The sequence below is a fragment of the Pecten maximus genome, chromosome 19 (assembly GCF_902652985.1).
Source record: "Pecten maximus chromosome 19, xPecMax1.1, whole genome shotgun sequence".
Lineage (NCBI taxonomy): Eukaryota > Metazoa > Mollusca > Bivalvia > Pectinida > Pectinidae > Pecten > Pecten maximus.
Genome location: NC_047033.1, coordinates 29,628,634 through 29,643,799, shown reverse-complemented (window position 1 = coordinate 29,643,799; position 15,166 = coordinate 29,628,634). Strand labels below are relative to the sequence as shown.

General features: G+C 37.6%; 1 protein-coding gene across 1 annotated transcript; it reads left to right on the top strand.

Moving 5' to 3' along the window:
• The first annotated feature begins 10,118 nt into the window (after window positions 1–10,118).
• On the top strand, window positions 10,119–13,807 carry LOC117317516. Its single transcript, XM_033872330.1, has 3 exons — window positions 10,119–10,716; window positions 13,070–13,185; window positions 13,796–13,807. Exons 1-3 carry the CDS (start codon window positions 10,119–10,121, stop codon window positions 13,805–13,807), a joined length of 726 nt encoding a protein of 241 aa, XP_033728221.1.
• The last annotated feature ends 1,359 nt before the right edge of the window (window positions 13,808–15,166 follow it).

Here is a 15,166-nt window from a genome sequence, read left to right as displayed (position 1 = left end):
TTTGCAACAATTATAACGAGAGAGGATGCTTTGGAGTTCAATGTAAAAATATTCATGTTTGTTTGGCTTGCCAGAAGGAACACCCAAGGACAATGTGTACAGCGAATACCCAACAACAGGCAAAAAACGACAGTGCCCCCCGACAACAGCACAAGAGAGGGAATCAATAGGGGGGCATCTGGCAGTGTCTACTCCGATAAATGTGGATAGACTTGAGATAGAACTTACCAACTACCCAGACCGGGATTTTGTGCATAACCTTTTGACCGGTTTACGTCAAGGTTTTTATACAGGTATTTCGGCGCTTCCAATAAATTCCATCGAGTGCAAGAACTTGCTTTCAGCGAGAACGCAACCTGAAGTTGTTACAGAATTAGTGTCTGCCGAAGTGAACAAAGGTTTTTTAGCTGGACCTTTTCAAGATATACCATTCAAGTCTTACAGGATCAACCCAATTGGTGTAGCAGTAGGAAAATATTCAAAGAAGAAAAGACTAATTGTAGATCTATCCGCACCCCATGATGATATTGACAATCCAAGTTTAAACGAACTTATCAGTAAAGAAGACTACTCTCTTCAGTATGTTACTATAGATCATGCCATACGTATTATTAAAAGTTTGGGTGCAAGTAGCTGGCTGTGTAAGACTGACATTTCAGATGCATTTAAACTGATACCCATTCATCCTTCTCTTTGGCCATTTCACGGGATTAAATGGAACGGCAGTTACTATTTCTACACCAAATTAGTCTTTGGTAGCCGTTCAAGTCCCAAAATTTTTGATCAGCTCTCTATAGCAGTGTGTTGGATTGCTCAATACCGTTTTCACATTTCCAATGTGCTACATTTACTTGACGATTTTCTTACCATTGACGCGCCAAGCTATCCAGCTCAACTAACTATGGATAGACTGCTACATGTGTTCACAATTCTTGGAATACCAATCGCTAAGCACAAAACAGAGGGACCTACCACCTCGTTAGAATATCTGGGAATCGTGCTGGATTCAAAACTAATGCAAGCTCGTCTTCCAGATGCGAAAGTGAGACGTATATGTGAATTTTTAGCCGATTTTAAACATAAAACGACGTGCACCAAACGAGAACTACTTAGTTTATTGGGACATCTTAACTTTGCGAGTCGTGTTGTTCCACACGGTCGCTCATTCGTGTCTTATCTAATAAGCTTGTCTACTAAAGTTCGTGAACTGCATCATCATGTGAAGCTGACGAGAGAATGTAGATATGACATGGACATGTGGCACATTTTTGTAGAACGTTGGAATGGGAGTGTCGTTTTTCCTCCATGATAATGTTACATTGGCAGCAGATATGCATCTATATACAGATGCCACAGACAAAGCCTTTGGGGGTATATATGGGAACAAGTGGTTCCAAGACAAATTTCCAAATGACTTGACTAAGGAAGGTGATACAATTTCCATGGCTCTCTTAGAATTATACCCCATCGTTATGGCATGTGTACTGTGGGGACGAGAGTGGTCAAGGCGTCGAATACTATTTCATTGTGATAACATGTCGACAGTGGAAATTATCATCGTGGTAGATCAAAAGTTAACATTATCATGAAGCTCATGAGGAAATTAACATTGTATTCTGCATTGTTCAACTTCACTGTACATGCAGAGCATATACCAGGGAAATGTAACTCTATAGCAGATGCATTGTCTCGTTTTCAGATGGAGAAGTTCCGTGGCCTAGCCCCAGGGGCAGATACTCAACCGACACCATGCTTGGATCCTTCCAGCCTGATGATCCTATGACAGTAGAAGTAAATCGTTTGTGGGAACTTTCGGTCAGCCCTCAAACAGCACAAACTTACATGGTAGCTATTCAGCACCTGTTGCGTTTCGCTGCATTATGGGGTATTCTTTTTGTGGGACAACTTCCGCAGTTGTCCGAGGACACTCTCATATACTTTGTGTCTTATTGTCATCATAAACTAGGATTACGGTTTAATACAATCAAACTCTACCTAGCAGGAATTCGTTTCCATTACCTGAAGGCTGGTTTAACCAACCCCTTCCTCAATTCAGAAAGACTGAACTGTATCTTGCGTGGAATTAGGAAAAGTCAAGGATCATTATCTACACAAAAGAGATTTCCCATCAAATTTGATATTTTGAAACGCATGTGTCATTTATTAAGAACTGGTGTTTTTTCACCTTGTGTTGATCTGATGTTGATGTGTGCATGTACTATGGCATTTTTCGGTTTTCTTAGATGTGGTGAATTCACAGTCAGATCCCAAATGCTTGTGCAGGACATAATATGTTTGAAAGACATTAGAGTGTCGAATGATCTTTTATCGTATTGTATTTTGTTAAAATGTTCCAAAACGGATCCCTTTAGACTGGGTGTTAAAATACCTATTTTTAGACATCATGTGTCTTCTGTATGTCCAGTTACCACTATGATCGAATTCATAGAATTAAGGAAAAGACAAGGGGCTACGAATGAATCTCCTTTATTTGTGGTTAATGATTCAGTTTTAACACGGAATCAATTTATTGCATATGTCAGACACTTGTTATCAATTTTAGGAATCGATGGTTCAAAATATTGTGGCCATTCTTTTCGAATAGGGGCTGCTACCACAGCGGCAGCGGCTGGGGTACAAGACCACCTAATACAAACTTTAGGTAGGTGGTCATCTAACTGTTATATGCGTTACATTAGAACTTCCTCAGAGGTGATTAAAACAGCACAAAATAAGATGTGCACACACTGATGTATCTTACCTACACAATTTTATCCTTCTTGGGGGCTCTCTTGAAACTAAGTTAATCTATTTCAATCGATTTGGCCTTATAATTCAATATATTTGAATTTTACCCCCAATTCGGATTTATATGCAAACATGTACAACCCTGCACCTATGGGGATTTCCCAGGGGCTGCGGTTATCACTATGGATTGGAAATTACCAAGTTAATTCCAAATTTACCTTAAGGAATAATCCTACAGAGTAGCCCCTAAGAATGCCAAAAAATTATAATGTGTTGATACATGAAAGTAGAGCTTTTCAATAAATGTAACTTTTAGAGCTAATGTGACTTGTGTTATTGTATAAAATTTAAATTTTGTGTTAATTTAAGTTTATACAAGCACATGTCCTCTACAATCTTGAGTTTCTTTAACTCCAAATCTAACGTCAGATTATTATATATTGTAAGGTCCTACGGGACTTATAATGTTTTCTTGGAAGGGAATTTTCATGTTAATGTTACAAATGTACAACTTCATATATCTATGTAAATAGGTTTTATATATAATAAGCCGGAGAGTTAACCTTCGGTAACGTTTGTTCAGCAGCAATTAGATGATGTCATTATGCATGAATATTAAGTATGTTGTTGGTAATCACGTGACTATAGTGACCAATGGTCAAGAGTTTAGGTGACGCTAATTTCAGTCTTTGTCTAGCAGTTGAGGAGGCTGGTGGAATTACGTTCATGTTTCTTTTGACGACCCGCCCTCCCGCCCCTATCTGTCGCCCCTATCTGTCGCCAGTGTATATATTTACCAAGTGTTAGTTGTGTTATACATTTATATGACATAAATTCCCTGCATGTCCCTGGGACTCAACCATCGATGTGCTGAGTGCCCCAGGCCACACGTTTGCCATTTTATTAACGTAATTGGGCTTACACATCTGACCTGCGGGGTGCTCCACAGGTTTTTAGTACTAGTACCATCCTGCATGTTGTGGGCTCCGCCCATCTAACCTGCTGGGTTCCCCACAGGTTTTCCTCCATATTTACCTTAAGTTTGGCCTCGCCCATCTGAAATGCTAGCTATATGTAGCTATAGGGTCTCCACCTGTTTCAGCGCCATCCTGCATGTCATGGGCTCCGCCCATCTAACCTGCTGGGTCCCCCACAGGTTTTCCGTTTTCATTACCTTATGTAGTTCCATCCTGAATGTTTTTGGGCTCCGCCCATCTAACCTGCTGGGTTCCCCACAGGTTTGCCTCCATATTTACTTTAGTTGGGCTTCGCCCATCTGATCTACTAGATATATAGTGTCTCCACTGGTTTTAGTGCCATCCCGCATGTCCTGGGCTCCACCCATCTAACCTGCTGGGTTCCCACAGGTTTGCCATTATTTTTTAGTTTATGATTTGCCAATTTGACATGATTGGTGCACCACAGGTTAGTGCCATCCTGCATGTCGTGGGCTCCGCCCATCTAACCTGCTGGGTTCCCCACAGGCTTTCATCCATATTTACCTTAAATTTGGGCTTTGCCCATCTGACATGTTAGGGTCTCCACTGGGTCTATTATTATCCTGCATGTCCTAGACTTGGCCAATTTAACCTGCTGGGTTAGGTTTTTCCTGATTGTTACTTTAATCTTGGGGATCAGCCTTCTGACCAGCGGGGCTCTCTCAGGGGTCTCCACATCTGACCTACTGGGTTCCCTGGCCTACAGGTTGTCTATGGGCTCCGCTCACTTTATCCAATAAGTTTCTCACAGTATTTGTCGGGTGTGATTTTATTGGTTGTTTATAATTAGAATCGAAATGTAAATCAATCCGGCTAAGGTGAAAAAATAGTCTTGTGTTTATATAGTAAGTTTATTGATTGTGTGCAAATTAAAGATTGTAGTGGCAACTCCATTATTATATATTATTTACATTGATGTCTGTTTCTCGATCAAGATATTGGTAACAACTATATCGTGTACATGAACAGTTAATGCTGTTAGCTCAATTTATGTCTAACCAAAAAAATTTGGACTACTCTGTAGGTTATCCCTAATTAATTATTGATTCGGGGCCTTATAATTCAATATATTTGAATTTTACCCCCAATTCGGATTTATATGCAAACATGTACAACCCTGCACCTATGGGGATTTCCCAGGGGCTGCGGTTATCACTATGGATTGGAAATTACCAAGTTAATTCCAAATTTACCTTAAGGAATAATCCTACAGAGTAGCCCCTAAGAATGCCAAAAAATTATAATGTGTTGATACATGAAAGTAGAGCTTTTCAATAAATGTAACTTTTAGAGCTAATGTGACTTGTGTTATTGTATAAACACATATATAGTAAAACACGTGTAAGATTACAGGTGTGTTTAGTGACACATATATAGTAATACACGTGTAAGATTACATGCGTGTTTATAGACACATACATAGTAAAACACGTGTAACATGACAGGTGTGTTTATAAAAAATAACATAGTAAAACACGTGTAACTTGACAGGTGTGTTTATAGACAGATACATAGTAAAACACGTGTAGGTAACATGTGTTTTGATAGACACATATATAGTAAAACACGTGCAAGATTGCAGGTGTGTTTATTGACACATATATAGTAAAACACGTGTAAGATTACGGGTGTGTTTATAGACACATATATAGTAAAACACGTGTAAGATTACAGGTGTTTTTATAGACACATATATAGTAAAACACTTGTATGATAACAGGTGTGTTTATAGACACATGTATAGTAAATCACGTGTAAGATTACAGGTGTGTTTATAGACACATACATAGTAAAACACGTGTAAGATTACAGGTGTGTTTATAGAAATATATATAGTAAAACACGTGTAAGATTACAGGTGTGTTTATTACAACACATATATAGTAAAACACGTGTAAGATTACAGGTGTGTTTAGTGACACATATATAGTAAAACACGTGTAAGACTACATGTGTGTTTATAGACACATACATAGTAAAACACGTGTAACATGACAGGTGTGTTTATAGACACTTACATAGTAAAACACGTGTAACATGACAGGTGTGTTTATAGACACTTACATATTAAAACACGTGTAACATTACAGGTGTGTTTATAGACAGATATATAATAAAACATATGTAGGATTACAGGTGTGTTTATAGACAGATACATAGTAAAACACGTGTAAGATTACAGGTGTGTTTATAGACACATACATAGTAAAACACGTGTTAGATTACGGGTGTGTTTATAGACACATATATAGTAAAACACGTGTAAGATTACAGGTGTGTTTATAGACACATATATAGTAAAACACGTGTAAGTTTACAGGTGTGTTTATAGACACATATATAGTAAAACACGTGTAAGATTACGGTGTGTTTATAGACACATATATAGTAAAACACGTGTAAGATTACAGGTGTTTTTATAGACACATATATAGTAAAACACTTGTACGATTACAGGTGTGTTTATAGACACATGTATAGTAAATCACGTGTAAGATTACAAGTGTGTTTATAGACACATATATAGTAAATCACGTGTACGATTACAGGTGTGTTTATAGACACATGTATAGTAAAACACGTGTAAGATTATAGGTGTGTTGATAGACACATACATAGTAAAACACTTGTACGATTACAGGTGTGTTTATAGACACATGTATAGTAAATCACGTGTAAGATTACAGGTGTGTTTATAGACACATATATATTAAAACACGTGTAAGATTACGGGTGTGTTTATTGACACATTCATAGTAAAACACGTGTTAGATTACGGGTGTGTTTATAGACACATATATAGTAAAACACGTGTAAGATTACAGGTGTGTTTATATAGACATATATAGTAAAACACGTGCAAGTTTACAGGTGTGTTTATAGACACATATATAGTAAAACACGTGTAAGATTACAGGTGTGTTTAGTGACACATATATAGTAATACACGTGTAAGATTACATGCGTGTTTATAGACACATACATAGTAAAACATGCGTAACATGACAGGTGTGTTTATAAAAACTTACATAGTAAAACACGTGTAACATGACAGGTGTGTTTATAGACAGATACATAGTAAAACACGTGTAGGTAACATGTGTGTTGATAGACACATATATAGTAAAACACGTGCAAGATTACAGGTGTGTTTATTGACACATATATAGTAAAACACGTGTAAGATTACGGGTGTGTTTATAGACACATATATAGTAAAACACGTGTAAGATTACAGGTGTTTTTATAGACACATATATAGTAAAACACTTGTACGATTACAGGTGTGTTTATAGACACATGTATAGTAAATCACGTGTAAGATTACAGGTGTGTTTATAGACACATACATAGTAAAACACGTGTAAGATTACAGGTGTGTTTATAGAAATATATATAGTAAAACACGTGTAAGATTACAGGTGTGTTTATTACAACACATATATAGTAAAACACGTGTAAGATTACAGGTGTGTTTAGTGACACATATATAGTAAAACACGTGTAAGATTACATGTGTGTTTATAGACACATACATAGTAAAACACGTGTAACATGACAGATGTGTTTATAGACACTTACATAGTAAAACACGTGTAACATGATAGATGTGTTTATAGACACTTACATATTAAAACACGTGTAACATGACAGGTGTGTTGATAGACAGATATATAATAAAACATATGTAGGATTACAGGTGTGTTTATAGACAGATACATAGTAAAACACATGTAGGTAACAGGTGTGTTTATAGACACATATATAGTAAAACATGTGTAGGTAACAGGTGTGCTTATAGACACATATATAGTAAAACACGTGTAAGTTTACAGGTGTGTTTTTATAGACACATATATAGTAAAACACTTGTACGATTACAGGTGTGTTTATAGACACATGTATAGTAAAACACGTGTAAGATTATAGGTGTGTTGATAGACACATACATAGTAAAACACGTGTAAGATTCCAGGTGTGTTTATAGACACATCTATATAGTAAAACACGTGTAAGATTACGGATGTGTTTATTGACACATACATAGTAAAACACGTGTTAGATTACGGGTGTGTTGATAGACATATATATAGTAAAACACGTGTAAGATTACAGGTGTGTTTATTGACACATATATAGTAAAACACGTGTAAGATTACAGGTGTGTTTATAGACACATATATAATAAAGCACGTGTAAGATTCCAGGTGTGTTTATAGACACATATATAGTAAAACACGTGTAAGATTCCAGGTGTGTTTATATAGACATATATAGTAAAACACGTGTAACATGACAAGTGTGTTTATAGACACATATATAGTAAAACAGTTGTAAGATTACAGGTGTGTTTATAGACACATATATATTAAAACACGTGTAAGATTACGGGTGTGTTTATTGACACATTCATAGTAAAACACGTGTTAGATTACGGGTGTGTTTATAGACACATATATAGTAAAACACGTGTAAGATTACATGTGTGTTTATATAGACATATATAGTAAAACACGTGCAAGTTTACAGGTGTGTTTATAGACACATATATAGTAAAACACGTGTAAGATTACAGGTGTGTTTAGTGACACATATATAGTAATACACGTGTAAGATTACATGCGTGTTTATAGACACATACATAGTAAAACACGTGTAACATGACAGGTGTGTTTATAAAAAATAACATAGTAAAACACGTGTAACATGACAGGTGTGTTTATAGACAGATACATAGTAAAACACGTGTAGGTAACATGTGTATTGATAGACACATATATAGTAAAACACGTGCAAGATTGCAGGTGTGTTTATTGACACATATATAGTAAAACACGTGTAAGATTACGGGTGTGTTTATAGACACATATATAGTAAAACACGTGTAAGATTACAGGTGTTTTTATAGACACATATATAGTAAAACATGTGTAGGTAACAGGTGTGTTGATAGACACATATATAGTAAAACACGTGTAAGTTTACAGGTGTGTTTTATAGACACATATATAGTAAAACACTTGTACGATTACAGGTGTGTTTATAGACACATGTATAGTAAAACACGTGTAAGATTATAGGTGTGTTGATAGACACATACATAGTAAAACACGTGTAAGATTACGGATGTGTTTATTGACACATACATAGTAAAACACGTGTTAGATTACGGGTGTGTTGATAGACATATATATAGTAAAACACGTGTAAGATTACAGGTGTGTTTATTGACACATATATAGTAAAACACGTGTAAGATTACAGGTGTGTTTATAGACACATATATAATAAAGCACGTGTAAGATTCCAGGTGTGTTTATAGACACATATATAGTAAAACACGTGTAAGATTCCAGGTGTGTTTATATAGACATATATAGTAAAACACGTGTAACATGACAAGTGTGTTTATAGACACATACATAGTAAAACAGTTGTAAGATTACAGGTGTGTTTATAGACACATATATATTAAAACACGTGTAAGATTACGGGTGCGTTTATTGAGACATTCATAGTAAAACACGTGTTAGATTACGGGTGTGTTTATAGACACATATATAGTAAAACACGTGTAAGATTACAGGTGTGTTGATATAGACATATATAGTAAAACACGTGCAAGTTTACAGGTGTGTTTATAGAATTTAAATTTTGTGTTAATTTAAGTTTATACAAGCACATGTCCTCTACAATCTTGAGTTTCTTTAACTCCAAATCTAACGTCAGATTATTATATATTGTAAGGTCCTACGGGACTTATAATGTTTTCTTGGAAGGGAATTTTCATGTTAATGTTACAAATGTACAACTTCATATATCTATGTAAATAGGTTTTATATATAATAAGCCGGAGAGTTAACCTTCGGTAACGTTTGTTCAGCAGCAATTAGATGATGTCATTATGCATGAATATTAAGTATGTTGTTGGTATTCACGTGACTATAGTGACCAATGGTCAAGAGTTTAGGTGACGCTAATTTCAGTCTTTGTCTAGCAGTTGAGGAGGCTGGTGGAATTACGTTCATGTTTCTTTTGACGACTGTGTTTTACACGATTAACATTACTTCCAGTGTTTACTACACAGACTACTTGTTTATACAGACAATTTAGAATCACTACGTATCTTCACGATGATCTGCTATCCTGCAAGATAGTTTTGCGAACTTTTAAACTTTCAAGAACAGCTATTTCGGACCGTTCGTAGGGGCTTACGTAGTCTTCCCCGTCATTTCGTTGTGAGTGGATCAATAATTTGATAATCTTCATAGCATATTGGAAGAACTTTCACCTGTTTGGACTATTTTTCGGTTAAATAACAATTTGGGACACAGTTAAACACAGACCGAAGTCAGCAGCCGTAGCAGCGACATGGGACCCAAACAAAGGGGAACCACAATATCTACTCGTGCTGTGCCTTACGATCTCGATCTCCCGGAAAATTGGACCAACAAGAAACTACGCGAAGAACTAGTTAAGCTTGGTGTGACAGTCAATAGTGCCATGAAAAAATCACAACTGATCACAATGTTCAAAGAAGCAAGTTTTAATTCTCGCGGGAATCAGTCTACCGAAGTAAATCAGTCATCCGTAACGGACAGTGACCCTGGGCGGATGTGGAACTCTTCAAACAATAACATCAGAAATAGTCAACAAGATGGCGTCCTGTCAGCCATTTCACAGTTGTCGGACACTTTGACCGCACGTTTGACAGATTCCCTGTCTTCAATGAGATCAGACATTAATCTAATCCAGCAGAGAATTAACACTATGGAGAGATCGCATTCGTCAGCGGCGGCGGCAGCAGGTAGTTTTCAACAAGTAGCCCGAGACGCGGCCCCAAGTTTGGGGGTAAACTTCAACATGTCGGCACAGAGTGGATCGCAGGAAACAAGTAATCATGGCAGCAACGACACAGATGCTACCGGCAGATATACTCTACAGACAGCCATAACAGCACACGCCTCAGGTTTGTCAGTTTCCGATAATAATCCGATTCGTACCACTGATGTCATGCCTAGTTCCGGGAATTATGTCAGAACCCAATTTGGTTACGCAGCAGAATCCCTTCCTTTCGTGGAAATTATTTCCCCAGCTTTAAGGAAAAGTATTGTTGAAGGGAAAGACGTCAATCTTGCAGCTTTGTTGATCCCGTATTATACTGGCCACAATGTTCAGGGAAGCAATGACAACAAACCAGACCCTAGGTTAAATAGATCTCTAAACTTGGGGGAATTTATTCAGGCATTTGGTATTTATAAACATATTATGTGTCAGACATTCCCTCGCAGACGAGATGAGCTTGACCTCTATGAACGAGATATTATAGACATGGCGTCCAGATACGGGGGATCAGGTTTTTATGAATACCACAAACAATTTAGTGCCAAAGCTGCCGCGCATCTGATCTACCAAAATGTGAGAGTGGATTGGTCCATCAGAAACAATGCTCTTTACTGCAACATTTTTGCAAATCTCAAGCCTGTGAATTGCAGCCTATGTAACAGCACCAGCCACAAAACAGGTTTCTGTCCAAAAGCCAATTCCTCAAATGCAAACCCACAATCGGGTCAGAAAACAGATCGACAGGGGAGAATCAAGAAGTTCTACCAGGGCAAAGAAATTTGCAACAATTATAACGAGAGAGGATGCTTTGGAGTTCAATGTAAAAATATTCATGTTTGTTTGGCTTGCCAGAAGGAACACCCAAGGACAATGTGTACAGCGAATACCCAACAACAGGCAAAAAACGACAGTGCCCCCCGACAACAGCACAAGAGAGGGAATCAATAGGGGGGCATCTGGCAGTGTCTACTCCGATAAATGTGGATAGACTTGAGATAGAACTTACCAACTACCCAGACCGGGATTTTGTGCATAACCTTTTGACCGGTTTACGTCAAGGTTTTTATACAGGTATTTCGGCGCTTCCAATAAATTCCATCGAGTGCAAGAACTTGCTTTCAGCGAGAACGCAACCTGAAGTTGTTACAGAATTAGTGTCTGCCGAAGTGAACAAAGGTTTTTTAGCTGGACCTTTTCAAGATATACCATTCAAGTCTTACAGGATCAACCCAATTGGTGTAGCAGTAGGAAAATATTCAAAGAAGAAAAGACTAATTGTAGATCTATCCGCACCCCATGATGATATTGACAATCCAAGTTTAAACGAACTTATCAGTAAAGAAGACTACTCTCTTCAGTATGTTACTATAGATCATGCCATACGTATTATTAAAAGTTTGGGTGCAAGTAGCTGGCTGTGTAAGACTGACATTTCAGATGCATTTAAACTGATACCCATTCATCCTTCTCTTTGGCCATTTCACGGGATTAAATGGAACGGCAGTTACTATTTCTACACCAAATTAGTCTTTGGTAGCCGTTCAAGTCCCAAAATTTTTGATCAGCTCTCTATAGCAGTGTGTTGGATTGCTCAATACCGTTTTCACATTTCCAATGTGCTACATTTACTTGACGATTTTCTTACCATTGACGCGCCAAGCTATCCAGCTCAACTAACTATGGATAGACTGCTACATGTGTTCACAATTCTTGGAATACCAATCGCTAAGCACAAAACAGAGGGACCTACCACCTCGTTAGAATATCTGGGAATCGTGCTGGATTCAAAACTAATGCAAGCTCGTCTTCCAGATGCGAAAGTGAGACGTATATGTGAATTTTTAGCCGATTTTAAACATAAAACGACGTGCACCAAACGAGAACTACTTAGTTTATTGGGACATCTTAACTTTGCGAGTCGTGTTGTTCCACACGGTCGCTCATTCGTGTCTTATCTAATAAGCTTGTCTACTAAAGTTCGTGAACTGCATCATCATGTGAAGCTGACGAGAGAATGTAGATATGACATGGACATGTGGCACATTTTTGTAGAACGTTGGAATGGAGTGTCGTTTTTCCTCCATGATAATGTTACATTGGCAGCAGATATGCATCTATATACAGATGCCACAGACAAAGCCTTTGGGGGTATATATGGGAACAAGTGGTTCCAAGACAAATTTCCAAATGACTTGACTAAGGAAGGTGATACAATTTCCATGGCTCTCTTAGAATTATACCCCATCGTTATGGCATGTGTACTGTGGGGACGAGAGTGGTCAAGGCGTCGAATACTATTTCATTGTGATAACATGTCGACAGTGGAAATTATCAATCGTGGTAGATCAAAAGTTAACATTATCATGAAGCTCATGAGGAAATTAACATTGTATTCTGCATTGTTCAACTTCACTGTACATGCAGAGCATATACCAGGGAAATGTAACTCTATAGCAGATGCATTGTCTCGTTTTCAGATGGAGAAGTTCCGTGGCCTAGCCCCAGGGGCAGATACTCAACCGACACCATGCTTGGATCCTTCCAGCCTGATGATCCTATGACAGTAGAAGTAAATCGTTTGTGGGAACTTTCGGTCAGCCCTCAAACAGCACAAACTTACATGGTAGCTATTCAGCACCTGTTGCGTTTCGCTGCATTATGGGGTATTCTTTTTGTGGGACAACTTCCGCAGTTGTCCGAGGACACTCTCATATACTTTGTGTCTTATTGTCATCATAAACTAGGATTACGGTTTAATACAATCAAACTCTACCTAGCAGGAATTCGTTTCCATTACCTGAAGGCTGGTTTAACCAACCCCTTCCTCAATTCAGAAAGACTGAACTGTATCTTGCGTGGAATTAGGAAAAGTCAAGGATCATTATCTACACAAAAGAGATTTCCCATCAAATTTGATATTTTGAAACGCATGTGTCATTTATTAAGAACTGGTGTTTTTTCACCTTGTGTTGATCTGATGTTGATGTGTGCATGTACTATGGCATTTTTCGGTTTTCTTAGATGTGGTGAATTCACAGTCAGATCCCAAATGCTTGTGCAGGACATAATATGTTTGAAAGACATTAGAGTGTCGAATGATCTTTTATCGTATTGTATTTTGTTAAAATGTTCCAAAACGGATCCCTTTAGACTGGGTGTTAAAATACCTATTTTTAGACATCATGTGTCTTCTGTATGTCCAGTTACCACTATGATCGAATTCATAGAATTAAGGAAAAGACAAGGGGCTACGAATGAATCTCCTTTATTTGTGGTTAATGATTCAGTTTTAACACGGAATCAATTTATTGCATATGTCAGACACTTGTTATCAATTTTAGGAATCGATGGTTCAAAATATTGTGGCCATTCTTTTCGAATAGGGGCTGCTACCACAGCGGCAGCGGCTGGGGTACAAGACCACCTAATACAAACTTTAGGTAGGTGGTCATCTAACTGTTATATGCGTTACATTAGAACTTCCTCAGAGGTGATTAAAACAGCACAAAATAAGATGTGCACACACTGATGTATCTTACCTACACAATTTTATCCTTCTTGGGGGCTCTCTTGAAACTAAGTTAATCTATTTCAATCGATTTGGCCTTATAATTCAATATATTTGAATTTTACCCCCAATTCGGATTTATATGCAAACATGTACAACCCTGCACCTATGGGGATTTCCCAGGGGCTGCGGTTATCACTATGGATTGGAAATTACCAAGTTAATTCCAAATTTACCTTAAGGAATAATCCTACAGAGTAGCCCCTAAGAATGCCAAAAAATTATAATGTGTTGATACATGAAAGTAGAGCTTTTCAATAAATGTAACTTTTAGAGCTAATGTGACTTGTGTTATTGTATAAAATTTAAATTTTGTGTTAATTTAAGTTTATACAAGCACATGTCCTCTACAATCTTGAGTTTCTTTAACTCCAAATCTAACGTCAGATTATTATATATTGTAAGGTCCTACGGGACTTATAATGTTTTCTTGGAAGGGAATTTTCATGTTAATGTTACAAATGTACAACTTCATATATCTATGTAAATAGGTTTTATATATAATAAGCCGGAGAGTTAACCTTCGGTAACGTTTGTTCAGCAGCAATTAGATGATGTCATTATGCATGAATATTAAGTATGTTGTTGGTAATCACGTGACTATAGTGACCAATGGTCAAGAGTTTAGGTGACGCTAATTTCAGTCTTTGTCTAGCAGTTGAGGAGGCTGGTGGAATTACGTTCATGTTTCTTTTGACGACCCGCCCTCCCGCCCCTATCTGTCGCCCCTATCTGTCGCCAGTGTATATATTTACCAAGTGTTAGTTGTGTTATACATTTATATGACATAAATTCCCTGCATGTCCCTGGGACTCAACCATCGATGTGCTGAGTGCCCCAGGCCACACGTTTGCCATTTTATTAACGTAATTGGGCTTACACATCTGACCTGCGGGGTGCTCCACAGGTTTTTAGTACTAGTACCATCCTGCATGTTGTGGGCTCCGCCCATCTAACCTGCTGGGTTCCCCACAGGTTTTCCTCCATATTTACCTTAAGTTTGGCC

What these genes read in the sequence shown, in the direction of transcription:
- LOC117317516 (XM_033872330.1), top strand. Translation starts at nt 10,119, where the DNA reads ATGGGACCCAAACAAAGGGGAACCACAATATCTACTCGTGCTGTGCCT. An exon ending in CATAACAGCACACGCCTCAG is followed by an intron (nt 10,717 to 13,069) that starts GTTTGTCAGTTT and finishes TCTCGTTTTCAG; the next exon opens with ATGGAGAAGTTCCGTGGCCT.